This window comes from Balaenoptera physalus (assembly GCF_965194825.1).
Source record: "Balaenoptera physalus genome assembly, chromosome: 17".
NCBI classification, from domain to species: domain Eukaryota; kingdom Metazoa; phylum Chordata; class Mammalia; order Artiodactyla; family Balaenopteridae; genus Balaenoptera; species Balaenoptera physalus.
The window spans coordinates 31,720,572-31,738,706 of record NC_138895.1 but is presented as its reverse complement, the minus strand read 5'-3'; the positions used below and the strand labels follow the sequence as shown (position 1 = coordinate 31,738,706).

Below are 18,135 nucleotides of genomic sequence, written 5' to 3'. Positions count from 1 at the left end.
GTAGGTTACCACTGATTCTATTTGGTTAACCCTATAGTGAAGTGCAGAATTTCTGCTGTGTTTTCTTTGTTGAGATAGATGCTCTAAGTATATTAGAGAGATAAATACTGAAAAAAAAATCTATTGACAAAAGTCTTCTATCAATCAAGTTTGGTTGGCAATAATCCCAGATATCTTAATATGCAGATAATGGGAAAGTCTAGGCACTGATAAAATTTTCTTACTGAGTTTAATTGAAACCTAAAATTATAGTAAAGGTCAGAGAAGCTTTAGTATTTAAAATTTGGGTAAAAATGTAATAAATGAATATAACCAATAAAAACAATGAGTCATAGAAGACTTTCATATAAGATACTGAGACTTTGGTAAAAGCTGACAGATTGATTCTCAGTTTATGATATTTGATGGTAGATAGATGCTAGACAAATCACTTTGGAAAATGCTGAAAATACTCTTGTGTGATGGATGTAACAAAATGAACTCAAAAACATGTAATTATTGACTAAGAGGTAAAAGGTAACAAATGGCTAAGTTACTAAACATAATTCACAGTAAATTTCTAGTAGAGTAAAATAATTTTAATTTATGGGATTCAGTCAATGAATGCAAGGTAAGACAAAAGGAAGAAAGACTATTACACATATTTACTATAATCCTAACTCCCTCAATAGGACCACTGACCTTTATAAAGACATTTATTTCACACAAAATTGTTAAGAACTTGACATTTATTATTTACATATAGAGAATACGCTTTACTAAATTAATGAAGTGAAACTTTCATTTTACAATACAAAAACAAATGTGTGCTGTCTATAATATTCAGTATTCAGAAGATGTCATTTGCATTTTAAAATATCATAGTTTAAGTTCACTAATCTTTTTTGCATTCATGAGTTTCTCAATTTCAATGTCTCAGTGTTGACCATTCTCTCAAGGTTAAAATACGTTTTGGAGAAAAGGTCAACTTTTGTGCTGCTCTTTATTTGGGGGATACTGAGAAAAGAGAAATGTCCAGGACTCAAAACTAAATAGCTCATATGTTGAATGAGCTAGCCTATGCCTTTGTGTGTGTCATCAGAAATTCTGCCAAAGTAGTTAACTGAAAGGAGGCTCTTTCTCATGACCTCATGAATTAGTAGTCTAGACTGAAGGTCTGCAAAAGAGTATTCTTTCCATATCTAAATAATAAGTGTGAACAGCTCTGTATTTCTTTTTAAAAACATAAATCCCTTGAGGAATGATGTTTTACATCTGTACCAAATTACATCTAAAAAATTTGGCTTGATTTAGAAACCTCTTTTTAGAAATACTTCTTTACATTAATATTTTACTAGTGGTGTTTTAATCAATAGGTGTTTTAGATTCAGTATTCAAATGAAACACTCTTCTAGCAATTTGTCAAGACATTTCATTAGAAGAAAATAATGAAAGTCAGGAAAAGTTGATAAAATACAGTTAGATACATAGGGATAGAATAAACTTTGATTTGTTAATGAACTATTAACAATATTAGAAATATTTGCATAGAATCATCTATCAAGATCTAGGATTAACTTTGGTGGAGCTTACATGCATGGTTCCAGTATTCATTTTAATTTATTTATGATTAATACACCACCTACTTCCAAAAAAAAGATTTGAAAGCAGACTTTCCAATAAGGGCTGTGGTGAAGCTATTTTAAAAATCATTAAAAATTAACAAAGGCCTAGTTACTTGGATCCAGAATTCAGCACAATAAAGACAGTTTCTGATAGACTTGGCAATGGTTTGTTGGGTAAGATGGTTTGTTTTTTCAGGAAGTATACAATCTTAAAGACCTCTTAGCTTGCTTAGTCTGAACCCTCCACTGATGAGTGATTGTCCTCTGTAGCATATTTTCCAGCACTATTCCAGTTTTAAGTGAGCCAAGTGCTGTCCTCATATTTTCAAAAGGTCCACCTGACAAGATTCCTCCACCAACAAGACCTCTACCGACAGTGCCCCCACACCGCTCTAATCCTCCAGCTGACCCAAGGAAGAATGACCGGCCCAAACCTCCCCGGCCTCCCACTGGCAGACCTTCCTATCCTGGAGCCAAACCCAACATCTGTGATGGGAACTTTAACACTCTAGCTATTCTTCGCCGTGAGATGTTTGTTTTCAAGGTAGGAAGCTGTGATTTTTTTTTTTTTAACGGTAGATCAAATGTCTACAGTGTCGCTTTAGAAAACAAGTTCTCATTCATTCTAACACCACCTTCCCAGACCTCTCACAGTTAGAAGTTTCAAAAAAAGTATCTTAAAATAAAATTCACAAATGGGCTTAAATGTCTAGCAGAAGATTGTTGTAACATTCTATTTGAGGAATGCATTTATGTCAGCAAAAGCTAAAATGCCTAGAAATGTGAGGCTAAAAAGTGCTGCATGTTATGAACAGATAAAAAAGCATAATTTAAATCATGAATAGGAACTAATAGGGATGATTTGCTTGGGAGCTTAGCCACTTTTAGGCGTATTGCAGCTACTCTAACTTTGGTTTGCACATCTTTATGAGATCCTTATAATTTCACTAGACAGTTAAAGCATTGTTTTTTAAGAGGAGTATTGATCATTTTGTTCAGGGTCTACTGGTAGCCATTTACATTAAATCTCCTCTATGAGACCATCACTTTGATTTTACATATACATGTTGTTTTCTTTAGGCACGCATTTATAGCTATCTAATTTACATTGTTTTTTAAAAGGTTACAAGCTAAAACTAATTTTACATTTTGCTAAATGTGCTTTTCAGTGACGTTGAGTTCTCCAACAATAACACTAAAAAACAGTGTATCAAAATAAATTATATAATACTAAAAAGTGAATGTAATGTAATACTGAAAAATATTTTCCCCTCAATATTTGTAAACCAATCTTAAAGATGAATGAAAAATGTAAGATTTATGTTGGTATTAGGGCACTAAAATAGCTACATTTTACCAATATCATCCATTTAAAAATAAAATAATGTGCTCTCTTTTTCAGTAGACATGAATCAATAAATATTGAAATATTGCCCTACTTATCCTATCTACTAGAGGCCATACTTTGAAAATATAGATATTATATAATTTTTAATAGGCCAAGTACTTTATTTACTTTATTGGAAATTAAGATTTGGATTTAATATAATATGCACAAGAGCATCATACTTTCCAGGAAAAAAATCAATGCTTTTCTACAAAGACATAAATAGATTTTTGAATTTTATAAATGCCCTGCAATAATTAGTTAGATATCTCCCCTTTAATTTAAGTAGATTAATAAACTTAGATTCAAGGAGTAAAGAAAAAAAGCTTACTATATATATGTGTATATCTATATATACATATATATAGATATACACATATACTCATTACTCATTGTGGCTAAGCCCACGGCAACTAGTTGAAATGAACACAAAATGCATTAATTTGTTTATTCTACAAGACACCAAATGACAACTGAAAGATTTTTTTTTCACTGTTTTGGCTGAATTTCCACATCCAAGCTTTATACCTTGATATCATGGTGATATCACCAAAGTGGTGCCAACTTTATCTGAGAATAAGACATGAAATTGACTCTGGGTACATTCATTTCATTTTTCTTGTCTGACTAATTAGATTGCCAATCTCAGAAGAGACCAGTATCTTCATGTCTAATGATCATTTTTACAAACTTTTTGCTCTGCACATTGTGGGAGATTAGTGAGTGCTCTTGATTGACAAAATGAGATCCTGTGATGGCTGGTTCTTGGAATCAGGGATGAGTAACAAGCACACAGACCAATTCTCAAATGAAATGCAGTGGCCACTATTTTCAAGGTCAAAGAAAGTGTATAAAGAAACATGACCTTTTTTTTTTTTTTTCTTAGATTCCATATATATGTGTTAGCATACGGTATTTGTTTTTGTCTTTCTGACTTACTTCACTCTGTATGACAGACTCTAGGCCCATCCACCTCACTACAAATAACTCAGTTTCGTTTGTTTTTATGGCTGAGTAATATTCCATTGTATATATGTGCCACATCTTCTTTATCCATTCATCTGTTGATGGACACTTAGGTTGCTTCCATGTCCTGGCTATTGTAAATAGAGCTGCAATGAACATTTTGGTACATGACTCTTTTTGAATTATGGTTTTCTTAGGGCATATGCCCAGTAGTGGGATTGCTGGGTCGTATGGTAGTTCTATTTGTAGTTTTTTAACGAACCTCCATACTGTTCTCCATAGTGGCTGTATCAATTTACATTCCCACCAACAGTGCAAGAGTGTTCCCTTTTCTCCACAGCCTTTCCAGCATTTATTGTTTCTAGATTTTTTGATGATGGCCATTCTGACCGGTGCGAGATGATATCTTATTGTAGTTTTGATTTGCATTTCTCTAGTGATTAATGATGTTGAGCATTCTTTCATGTGTTTGTTGGCAATCTGTATATCTTCTTTGGAGAAATGTCTATTTAGGTCTTTTACCCATTTTTGGATAGGGTTGTTTGTTTTTTTGTTATTGAGCTGCATGAGCTGCTTGTAAATTTTGGAGATTAATCCTTTGTCAGTTGCTTCATTTGCAAATATCTTCTCCCATTCTGAGGGTTGTCTTTTGGTCTTGTTTATGGTTTCCTTTGCTGTGCAAAAGCTTTTAAGTTTCATTAGGTCCCTTTGTTTATTTTTGTTTTGATTTCCATTTCTCTAGGAGGTGGGTCAAAAAGGATCTTGCTGTGATTTATGTCATGGAGTGTTCTGCCTATGTTTTCCTCTAAGAGTTTGATAGTGTCTGGCCTTAAATTTAGGTCTTGAGGATATGGGGAGGGGGAAGGGTAAACTGTGGCAAAGTGAGAGAGTGTCATGGACATATATACACTACCAAACGTAAAACAGATAGCTAGTGGGAAGCAGCCGCATAGCACAGGGAGATCAGCTTGGTGGTTTGTGATCACCTAGAGGGGTGGGATAGGGAGTGTGGGAGGGAGGGAGATGCAAGAGGGAAGATATATGGGAACATATGTATATGTATAACTAATTCACTTTGTTATAAAGCAGAAACTAACACACCATTGTAAAGCAATTATACTCCAATAAAGATGTTAAAAAAAAAAAAAAGAAAAAGAAACATGAGTAAGGCCTGCTTCTCTAAACTCTCATGGTACCTTGGATTCCTTAATCAAAACTCGCTGCAGGACAGAGTTCCTAAACTCTGTCTGCATTTAATTTCTTTGTTTCACTAGCCCTGCCTCTCTTTCTGAGAATAAGTTCTGTAGACGATATCTTCTTTACAATTTTTGTACTCATCTCCTCTTTCATATAATGAGTATGTATGCCCAGGGTAGTTTACCAGGTCCTCAGGATGTGTGAATAGAAAGCAACACCCAGTCTTAATGGAGCTCATACTCCAGGAGTGAAGACAAACATAAACCTAAGTACTTTTTTTTTTAAAACATCTTTATTGGAGTATAATTGCTGTATGGAAGGGCATTCGAGGAAGTACAGTAAAGGGTCTTCCCAATTAATATAGAAAACCAAGCTCACAGCTCTGAGTAAAGAAAGCATGTCATCATTTATCCAAAAAAAAAAAAAGAAAAGGAAAGGAAAGAAAAAAAAACAGAAATCATTTGGTTCCTTTTACTTTGTCAAATTTTTGTCTGTTCATTTGTCACAAAATGATTTGTTCTTAAATATGACCATCTTCGCTTACAACCACCTACTGAATTCTACTGAAGAATCATAGTTATTATTATTTCCATAGAAACAAATTTATTAACACTAGTTAACTTTCCTTGAAAGTACATTTAACCAAGTCTAGTAAGTACAAAGTATGATCCAATTTCATTTGTAATATAGCTTTATTTCATAAAAGAAGAGATGTTATATGAGAGAGTGAGAAGAAAGATACTTGTTCAAAGAGATAAATTATATTTCCATAATGTTGATTTGTGACTAAACTCCTTTCAATTGATCAGAATTGAACTTTGTGACTCTTCTATTCAGTAGTTTATAATCTCTTGGTATTTAATGTCAATTTGTTTCTTATTCTATGCTAAACATCTCCCATGGAGCAATATTTGCTCCTTTCATTCATTTTTGTTTTATTTTAAAATTTTCTTCCTTTGTTGAATATTCCTGTTTCAATTTTATTGTCCTTGAAATCTGGAACTGTGCCTTTCTCACATCACTTGTATAACTATATCACATTACTCACACAGAATATTTGTTCAATTTTTCAAGGGTATATTTTGTCTTTTCTGTATGTATGCCATTGAACTTTTGCAATTAAAAGCTGAAAATATGATTTTTCCTTTAAAATGCTTAAATTTTGTCAGGGAAAGGACAACATGTAATTATCAATCAGAAATGGTTCTTTTAAATTGAAGCCCACAAGACAGAGAACAATAATGGCCCTTTACACTTAAGAGAATATCGGCTTAAGCCTGGGAATAATAAGATAATAGAAATAACCGTGGAGTCCAGGTGGTAACTTACCAATAAGCAGTGTGATCCAGAGTAAGAAGAAAACCCAAATGTCAAAATCACTGAATATCTTTTGTCAGCTTTCAAAGATCCAACATACAGACCTATAGGCTCAGAGAAGTGAGGTGAGGAAGCACTTGAGAGTTTCATATTAAGGTTCCTAGTTGACCTCTCCATTCAGATGTCAAATTCAACATACTTAAACTTGAGCTACTGATCTTCCTTCATGAACCTACTCCTCTGCTTCTTTTTTTTCCATTCAAAATAAGGGCAACTCCATCTTCCCATTTATTTAGTAAATAAAACTTAAGGATAAAGCCAAATCCTTTTGGCTATTCCTTCAAAAACATATTAAGAATCCACCTACTTTTCTCCCCTTCCAATGCTACAGTCCTAGTCAAAGGTACCATCACATTTCACCTTCATATTGGAATATCCTCCACATTCGTTCCCTTGTTTCCTCTCTTGCCCCATCCTTCCAGCCTAATGTCAGTTCTGCATGCAGAATGATCCTGTAAAATCATGCATCAGATCATATAACCACACTGTCTAAAACCCTTCAATGTCTGCCAAGGTTCCTATCAAACAATCCCACTTCTTGGTATATATCCAAAGGGCGTGGGGAACACTATCTCAAAGAGGTATCTGCACTCCCATGTTCATTACAGCATTATTCACAGTAGCCAAGGTATGGAAACAACCTAAGTGTCAACAAGATGAGTAGATAAAGAAAGTGTGATGTATACATATACATATATATACAATGGTATATTATTCACCTTAAAAGAAGAAAGAACTCCCGCCATTTGTGAGGCTATGGATGAATCTAGAGAACATTATGCTTAGGGAAATAAGCCAGACACAAAAAGTCAAATATTACATTATCTCGCTTATATGTAGAATGTAAAAACATTAGACTCATAGTAACAGAGAGTAGAATGGTGATTACCAGGGGCTGAGGGGTGGAGAAATGGGGGATGTTTGTCAAAGGGTAAAACTTTCATTTATAAGATGTATTTCACTTATAAGATGGAGTAGCATGGTGACTATAGTTAATAATGCATCATTTACTTGAAATTAGCTAAGAGAGTAGATCTCAAGTGTTCTCACCACACACACACACACACACACACACACACACACACATACACACAGATTGGTAACTATGTGAGGTGATGGATATGCTTATTAGTTTGATTGTAGGTAATCATTTCACAATGTATACTTATATCAAATCATCAAGTTGTGCACTTTAAATATATACAATTTTTATTTGTCAATAGTACCGCAATAAAGTTGGGGGAAAAAAACAAATTTCTTTCAGTTTCCCACAAGGCTCCATGATCAGCCCCTTTCACTCTCCCCTCTGATATCACCTCCATTTTCTTACTCCAATCACTTTTACTCACTCGGTTCCAGACACACTTGTCTCCCCTCTGTTCCTTGAACTTGCCAGGCTTTCTTGTCTTTGCAGGTCTTTCCCTATCAAATACCAAATATTCACATTATCTTCTAGATTTTTGCTGCTATTTGTAAAAGTCAGAAGACTATCTCCAACCTCTAGTACTGTCCAAACTGTCTGTTCTTACATAGGTCCACATGGGGCTAGATATATGAAAGGGAACAATATTTGTAGAAATTCAAAAATGTTTATTGTGAGTTATATAAATTTTGTGCCATTTCTGTGACCCCACAGAATTGATTTGTCTTTTACAGTTGGATGAATTCTCTCACAGCTCTCAACTTAACGATGGCACTCATTCCCATTGCACAGTGGTGTGTCATTGTTTACATCAGTATAGGATAATACTTAAACTCTTATCTCTAGACGTTAGAGATAAACTTGGAGTCAGATCCTTCTTGTCACAGTCTCCAAGCAAGCACTGTATCTACTCCTTTATTTACTGCTGAATTGCACAGTGCTCTGAACATAGTAGATGATAAATATTTGTTAAATAACTTACATTCCACAATGGCTAATAAATTCCACCATAGGTATGTAGTAAGTTCAGAAAATGGTAGCTATTATGTAGCAAAACAGACTTGGTATTTTGAATTACTCATTATATTCATTAACTCAAATTCCCATGCTATTTGAAATTATCTTAAAACGTAACTTTTAGCTGAATAAAGATCACAAAAAATGGCTCTAATTCTTAAGATATAAGGGAAAGGAATGGAATACTTTTTTATTGTTGTTGTTTGTATCATATGACTCCATAAAATGATTAAAAATATTTTGTTAGCAGAGTATTCAAAAAGTGTTTTACAAACAAACAAAAATACTTAGAGAAATTGCACAGAACAGAATAATCTAAAATTACTCTGAGTCAGAGCTTAATTCTGTACTGCCAGGAAGTATTACCTGATAATATTAGTAGTACTTTGTAACTGGGGCTAGACTCACATTAGAACAAAGTGAGAAATTGCCAGCACAGTATAGGCAGAGAATTAAATAAAATTTCCTTGCACCACAAAATCGTAGTCTTTCAAATATTTTAGGTAAACATTTTAGGCAGCAATTGGAATTATGTGTAATACTGCATTTTAACATCAATATTATTTTTTTCAAAATACCTGTATTTAATTATGATTTAAAATTTACTCCTTGAAACATTTAAATTTTTTTATTGACATTTCTGACTGCTTAAGCTGTTGCGGCACATATATAAGAATTCAGTAGAATGGAGTCATAGTCACCTGAGTTTCCAATTTCTTCTCTAGACACTTTATTTTGGGGTAACCATGAACATTTTAACCACATATTTGGATACTTGTTTTAGACTCAATAAAACTATTTTTATTAATAATATAAAACAGAACATTTAAAATATATATATAGTGCATATTTTGGAGACTAAAATATGTTTTATCATGTACATTTTATTTTGTTATTAATTTATAGTATGAATAAGGCAATCCTATATAGTCATGCAAAAATGTTTTTTGAAAATATATTGTGAGCTAATTGAAAGACCATTTCACTCCATAGCAATATGACTCTTCCTATTCTACAATTAGTAATAATCTAAATATTGTCAGTGTCAAAGATATATATTTTCTTGTTCCATGTTTGTCATAATCTATATCTTTATATTGAGAGTTTTACAAAGAAAGTTCGCATATTCACCATAATGGTTCAAATCACTTTAACCTTAATGTAAGTTTAGTTCAAGATTTATATTGCACATAAAGGTAGGGTTTATTTTTAATTTTAGAAGTTATGAAAACAGCACTTCTCCCAATTTTTTCCTTCATACTTGGCATGTGTGACTATACAACTTTTGACCTCATATTTCTGTAACGCAAAAATGAAACTTTATTCTTTCCATTCCCTTTTTAAACTTTCAGTTAGCAGTATTGTGATTATCAGTTTGCTTTGCAAGTTATGTGAAGTAATTTAAACATTGAGTCAGCACTTCAAAATTTCTTAAAACACCTGTTTATTTTATCTTTTGCAAGACAGTCTTAACATGTATAAATACCTAAAACAAAGCAGAGTGCAAAGCTCTCATTATTTGTAAATTATGTAACAATCTACTTGAAAAATTCCATGAAAATCAACAGGAAAAAATTACAACTACTAACAATGTTAAGAAAGATATTCTGAACCATAGTAAAAAATTGAAATATAGCCTAATAACCACTTAGAATATAACTGAAAAATAATTTTCTTGACATAAAAAAGTAACTCATAGGATTAAAATTAATTAGCAGTATCTGGCCCATAGGCAGCATTCAATATATATTTATTAAATGATTAATGTTTTTACTTTTAACCTGTCTTGTCTGCATTTAACTTTTATGAGGGAGGTTCTTGAATGTTTTGTTCATTCTTCTATATGTGCTTCTTATGATACTTTAAAGTTTCAGTGCATTATATTGTGTTTATTTACATAATTATAGGTAAAATTGGAAAAAAAAGATTTCAGGTTTAAACTAGAGCATTAGTATCTCTTACAATAAATAGGAAATATGCATAGATTCCAAATTAGTAATCCCATGCATGGCAATTCATCCCAAAATAATGAAGTAAGTCTAAAATGAACAATGGTATTTATTACAGCTTTCTTGCCAATAGGAAAAAAAGTTTGAAGCAACCAAAATTATTCAGTAATATGGTAGTGGTGTAGCAAATAATAGTACATCAACTTAATGGAATGTAATGCAATGACTTGAAGGGTGAATTAAAGAGAATATATGAAACAATGGGACATGATTATAATGTAAACACAAACAAAATAGTAAAACATAAAATTTTATGTATCATGAATTGCAGTATTTGAAATATGTGTGTTGATAAGGCATAGAAATTATAGAAAAGCGATGTTCGACAAATCTTAAATGATGGAATTGTGAGTGGTTTTTAAAATGTGTACTATTGTGATAATGTTGCATACACATATAATAGTTCAAAATAGAGTTGCACAACAAAAGCTAGATATCTGTGAAGGCTGTAGTACATTAAATAATGGGGAAGCCATATTATTTTCAAAAATATAGGTAGTCAAAAGTTATTAAAGTATACAGTGGGAGGTGTGGGTAGGATGATAGAATATGAAAACTCTGAGCTCACATTCTCCCATGAGCATACCAAAATTACAACTATTTACAGAGCAACTATCAATGAGAACAACCTGAAGAAAAGATTTTCAGCAACTAAAGCTTTAAAGAAGAAACCACAACCAGATGGGTATAATGGGTGGAGATGCAATAGAGTCAAGACCTACAGCTCCAGGTAGGCAACCCCCAAATGGGAGAATAATCACAATTTCAAGGGTTCTCCACCAAGGAGCAGTGTCTGATCCCCACATTGGGCTCCACAGCCTGGGGGTCCTTCAATGGAAAGATGAGCCCCCAGAATATCTGACTTTAAAGGTAAATGTGGCTTGTGTATGAGAGAGGAAAATGGCTGTAAGAAACAGAGACTATGCACTTAAAGTATGCCACAAAATCTCACACACTCTGACAACGAGTGTAGAGGCAGTAATTTGAAAAGAGCCTGGGGCAGACACAAGTGCTGATCTTGGAGAGTCCCCCTTAGGGGAAGGTGACAACTGGGATTCCCACTGGAGATATAGATGCAGGCTGCAACCATCTGGGGAGCCCATTCTACCACAAGCACACTGGTGCTGACAAGCACAATTTTGGAATCCTCCCTGTAGCTTATAAGCATTTGGGGCTCACCTACACACCCACCAGTTGGCAGAAGTCCCAGGATCTCCTGAGCTGAGCAACAACAGTGTGAGGACCAAGCCCCAATAGTGGGCCAAGGACTCAGCCCCACCCCCTAGCAGGCTGGCTCCAGTCCTGGGCCCCACCACCTGGGCCCCCACTACCAAGACCCAGCACCACCCACCAGTGGACAGGCAGCAGCCCTGAGACTCCTCAGGCCAGGCAGCCAGCTGCACAGGGTACCAGTTGCTGACAGCTTCAGTATGAAGCAGAGCCTGATAGCCAAATGAGTTAGAGGGCAGCTCCACCTACTAATGAGCCATAGTACTTGTCCGCACTACAACAGAAGGGCCCATGAAGCCCATATAGGGGCACCCCTAGAGTATATAGCTCTGGTGACCAGAGAGGAGTGTACTGTTGGGCCCCATAGCATCTCCAACATCGGGCCATTTTTCCAAGATCAGGAAATATTAACAAACTACCTAGTACATAGAAATAAAAACAGAAAATTAGGCAAAATGAGACAACAGAAGAATATGCTCCAAACAAAAGAACAAGATAAAAACAAAGAAGAGCTAGGGAAAATGGAGATAAAGATTCTACCCAATAAGGAGTTTAAGATAATGATCATAAAGATGCTCAATGAGAATACTGGATGAACACAGACATACAGAAGCTTAACAGAATTAGAAAATATATACAAGAACCAAATAGCTGAAGAATACAATAACTGAAATAAATACCCTGGAAGGAGTCAGGTAGATTAGATGATATACAGAGGAATAGATCAGTGAACTGGAAAACAGAGTAGTGGAAATCACCCTTGCTGAACAGAAAAAAGAAAAAAATAAAAATTTAATTAAGATGTTTTAAGGGACCTTGGGTACAATATCAAGTGTAACTAATATTCACATTATAGGGCTCCCAAAAGGAGAAGAGAGACAAAAAGGAGAGAAAACTTATATGAAGACATAACAGCTGAAAATTTCCCTAACCTGGGAAAGGACAGAGCCATCCAGGTCCAGGAAGCACAGAGATTCCCAAACAAGATCAACTCAAAAGAGGTCCACAATAAACATATTATAATAAAAATGGCAAAAAATGCAGACAAAGAGCAAATCTTAAAAGCAACGAGGAAAAGCAATTAGTTACATACAAGAGAACTCCCATAAGACAATCAGCTGACATTTCAGCAGAGACTTTGCAGGCCAGAAAGAGAGGCACAATATATTTAAAGTAATAAGAGGAAAAAGCCTACAACCAAGAATTATCTACTCAGAAATGCTATCACTCAGATTTGAAGAAGAAATTAAGAGTTTTATAGACAAACAGAAAATGAAAGAGTTTAGCACCACTAAAATGATTTTACAAGAAATATTAAGTGGACTTCTCAAGGTGGAAAAGAAAAGATGACCACTAGAAATATGAAAATTAGAAAAGAAAAATCCCATGACTAAAGGCAAATTTTCAGGAAAGGTAGTAGATCAAACCCACCTGTAAAGCTAGTAGGAAGTTTAAAAGAAAAAGTTAGTAAAATAGTCTATATTCACAATAAGTAGTTAAGGAATACACAAAACAAAAAGTTGTAAAATATAAGGTCAAAAACATTAAACCTGTTGCAGGGAGTAAAAATGAAAGGTTGTTACATTGAATTCAAACTTAAAAAGATCATTAACTTAATCATGTAATGTACACATTGTTATATACACACCTCATAGTAAGCACAAACCACAACTATATAATATATGCAAACACAAAAAAAGAGAAAGGAATCCACACATAACACTAAAGAGAGTCATCAAATCAAAGGGAAAAGAGCTAAAAAACAAGAAAGAGATTAGCATATCAATAAATAATTACTGTACATATAAATGAAGTGAATGTTCCAATCAAAAGAGTGGCTGAATGGATTAAAAAAAAGAAGCAAGACCCATATATATATATATATATATATATATATATATATATATATATATATATATATATTGCCATAAGGGACTCACTTCAATCCTAACACAGACCATAAGTGAAGGAATGGAAAAAAAAGTGTATCATACAAATGGAAATGAAAAGAAAGCTGGGGTAGCAATATTTATATCAGATAAAATAGACTTTACAACAAAGACTGTAACAAGAGACAAAGAAGAACATTATATAATGATGAACAGATCTATACAAGCAGAAGATATAAGAATTATAAATATAAAGGTACCCAATATAGGAGCACATAAATACATGCAGAAGATACTAGTAAGCATAAATGGAGAAATTTACAGTAACACAATAATAATAGAGGACTTTACTATCCCACTTATATCAATGGATAGGTCACATAGACAGAAAATCAATAAGGAAACAAGGGCCTTAAGTGACATATTAGATTAGATGTACTTAATAGATGTACTTAATAGATATATGGAGAACATTCCATTCCAAAGCAGCAGAATACATTCTTATCAAGTGCACCAGGAATATTCTCCAGGATCACATGCTAAGCCACAAAATATATCTTAATAAATTCAAGAAGATTGAAATTATATCAAGCATCTTTTCTGACCACAATGCTATGAGACTAGAAATCAGCTATAGAGGAAAAAATGCAAAAAAACACAAATACATGAAGGTTAAACAATATGCCACTAAACAAACAATGGGTCACTGAAAAAACCAAGATGGATATCAAATATTTTCTGGAGACAAATGAAAATGGTAACACAACCATCCAAAATCTGTGGGACTCAGCAAAATCATTTCTAAGAGGGAACTTTATAGTGATAAAAGCCCATCTCAGGAAACAAGAAAAATCTTACATAAACAACCTAATCAAAGAACTAGAAAAAGATGAACAAACAAAACTCAAAGTTAGTAGAAGGAAAGAAATAATAAGCATCAAAGCAGGAATAAATAAAATAGAAACAAATAAAACAACAGAAAAGATCAATGAAACTAAGAACTGGTTCTTTGAAAAGATAAAAAAAAAAATTAGTAAACTTTTGGCAGACCTGTCAAAGGAAAAAGAGAGATAGGTCCCAAAATAAATGAAATCAGAAATGAAAGAGAATTTTCAGCTGACACCATAGAAGTACAAAGGATCATAAGAGATTACTACAAACAGTTATATGCCAATAAAATGAACAACCTGATTGATATGAATAAAATCCTAAAAAATGTACAATACCCTAAGACTAAGTCTGGAAGAAATAGAGAATATGAACAGACCAATTATGAGTAATTAAACTGAACCAGAACTGAAAAAAAAAGTTTAGGACCAGAAAGCTTTACAAGTGAATTCTACCAAACATTTAGAGAAGAATTAATACATATCCTTCTGAAACTACTCCAAAAAATTCAAGAGGAAGGGTTGCTTACGAAGTCATTCTAAGAGAACAGCATCATGCTGACACCTAAACTAGACAAAGACACCACCAAAATTTAAAAAAAGATAATTACCAGTCAACATCAATGAAGAATATAAATGCAAAAATCACTGACAAAATATTAGCAAACTTAATTCAACAATACATTAAAAGGACCATAAATGCTAATCAAATAGGATTCACCCAAGGATGCAAGGATAGTTCAATATATGCAAATCAATCATTGCAACACCTCACATTAACAAATTGAAAAATAAAAATCATGTTATTATCTCAATAGATGAAGAAAAAGCTTATGACAAAATTCAACATCCATTTATGACCAAAACTTTCAAGAATGTCATATAGAGGGACCATACTTCAATGTAATAAAAGCTTTATATGACAAGCCCACAGGTAACATACACAATGGTGAAAAGCTAAAAGCATTTCCTCTAAGATAAGAAACAAGAAAAGAATGCCCACTTTCATCACTTTTATTCAACATAGTATTGGAAGTCCTAGTCACAGCAATCAGACAACGAAAAGAACTAACAGGAATCCAAAATGCAAAGAAAGATGTAAAACTGTCACTGTTTGCAGATGACATGATACTATAGAACATTCTAAAGACACTGCCAAAAAATATTAGAACTCATAAATAAATTCAATAAAGTTGTGGGAACAGTTAATATACACAGATTTGTTGCATTTCTATACATTAAAAAGAAACTATCAGAAAGAGAATTTAAGAAAACAATTTACTCTTACAATTGCATCAAAAAATAACATACTGGGCTTCCCTGGTGGTGCAGTGGTTGAGAGTCCACCTGCCAATGCAGGGGACACGGGTTCGAGCCCTGGTCTGGGAAGATCCCACATGCCGTGGAGCAACTGGGCCCGTGAGCCACAACTACTGAGCCTGCACGTCTGGAGCCTGTGCTCTGCAACAACAGAGGCCGCGATAGTGAGAGGCCTGCGCACCGTGATGAAGAGTGGCTCCCACTCACTGCAACTAGAGAAAGCCCTCACACAGAAATGAAGACCCAATGCAGCCAAGAATAAATAAATAAATTTATATAAAAACAAACAAACAAACAAAAACAAAACAAAAAAATAGCATACCCCTGAATAAATCTAACCAAGGAGGTAAAAAGACCTTTACTCAGAAAACTGTTAAGACACTGATGAAAGAAATTGATTTTGACACAAACCCACAGAAAGATACACTGTGCTCATGGATTGGAAGAATTAATGTTGCTAAAATGAACATACTACCCAAGCTAATCTACAGGTTCAATGCAATACCTATAAAAATTCCAATGACATTTTTCACAGAACTAGGAAAAATAATTCTAAAATTTGTGTGTAACTACAAAAGATTTTGAATAACCAATACAACCTTGAGAAAGAAGAACAAGGCTAGAGGTAAAACTCCCTGATTTCAAACTATGCTACAAAGCTACAGTAATCAAAATGGTATGATACTGACACAAAAAAGACACATAGATCAATGAAACAGAATAGAGAGCCCAGAAATGAGCCCACACTTACATGATCAATTAATCTATGACCAAAAATAGCAAGAATATACAATGGGAAAAACAGCCTTTTCAATAAATGGTGTTGAGAAACTGAACAACTACATTCAAAAGAATTAAACTGGACTACTTTCTCATATCATATACAAAAAAAACAAAAACAAAAACAAAACCCTCAAAATAGATGAAAGACTCAAATGTAAGACCTGAAACCATACAACTCCTAGAAGGAAGCATAGGCAGTATGTTTTTGACACTGGTCTTAACAATATACATGTATGTGTGTGTATGTATATATATATATATATATATATATATATATATATATATATATAATGTATGTATATATGTATATATATTTGGTATATCTCCTCATGCAAGGGTAACAAAAGCAAAAATAAACAAATGGAACTACATCAAACTAAAAAGCTTTTCCAGAGCAAAGGAAATTATAAATACAAATAAAAGGCAGCCTACTGAATGGGAGAAGATATTTGCAAATGATATATCTGGTAAGGGGTTAATATCCAAATATTCAATGAACTTATACAACATCAGAAAACAAACAAGCTGATTAAAAAATGAGCAGAGGAACTGAATAGACAGTTTTCCAAAGAAGAAATACAGATGGCCAACAGACGCAGGGAAATATGTTCAACATCATTACTCATCAGGGAAACGCAAACCAAAACCTCAGTGAGATATTACCTTACATCTATCAGAATGGCTGTTATCAAAAGGACAACAACTAAGTGTTGGTGAGGTTGTGCAGAAAAGGGAACCTTTATGCACTATTTGGAGGAATGTAAATTGGTGCAGCCAATATGGAAAATAGTATAGAGGTTCTTTAAAAAATTAAAAATACAACTACCATGTGATTCAGCATTTTACTCCTGAGTATTTATCTGAAGAAAACAAAAACACTACTTCAAAAAGGCATATGTACCCCTATGTTCATTGTAGCATTATTTAAGATAGTCAAGATATGAAAGCAACCTAAGTGCTCATCAATAGCTTAATGGATAAAGATGTCATATACATATATATACATATATATATATGTGTGTGTATATATATATATATATATATATATATATAAAATAGATGATGTAATATATTACATAGCTGTTAAAAAGAATGAGATTTTGCCATTTGAGACAACATGGGTGGACCTAATGGATATTTTGCCAAGTGAAATAAGTCATGCTGAGAAAGGCAAATATGGTATGATTTCACTTATATGTGGAATCTAAAAAGCATAACTAATGAACAAACATAACAAAACAGAAACAGAGTCATTGATACAGAGGTGAAACAGGTGGTTGCCAGATGGGCTGAGGGTGGGAGAATGAATGAAATAAGTGAGGGAGATTAAGAGGTACAAACTTCTAGTTACAAAATAAATAAATCATGGGGATAAAATGTACAGCATGGGGAATATAGTCAATAATATCATAATATATTTGTATGGTGACAGATCGTAACTAGACTTATCAAGGTGATCATTTTGTAATGTATAGAAATATGGAATCACTATGTTGAGCTTGGAGTTAATAGTGTCAGTGAGTTATACTTCAATTTAAAAATAGTTT

General features: G+C 33.5%; 1 protein-coding gene across 5 annotated transcripts in view; it reads left to right on the top strand.

The window, feature by feature from the left end:
- MMP16 (matrix metallopeptidase 16) overlaps nt 1–18,135 on the top strand; it is a 352,530-nt gene that overhangs the window by 230,249 nt on the left and 104,146 nt on the right. For all 5 annotated transcript variants that reach the window (XM_082433981.1, XM_082433978.1, XM_082433977.1 and 2 more), the window contains one exon: nt 1,937–2,148. In XM_082433981.1, coding sequence (XP_082290107.1) covers nt 1,937–2,148 — 212 coding nt within the window. The remainder of the gene's footprint in view (nt 1–1,936; nt 2,149–18,135) is intronic.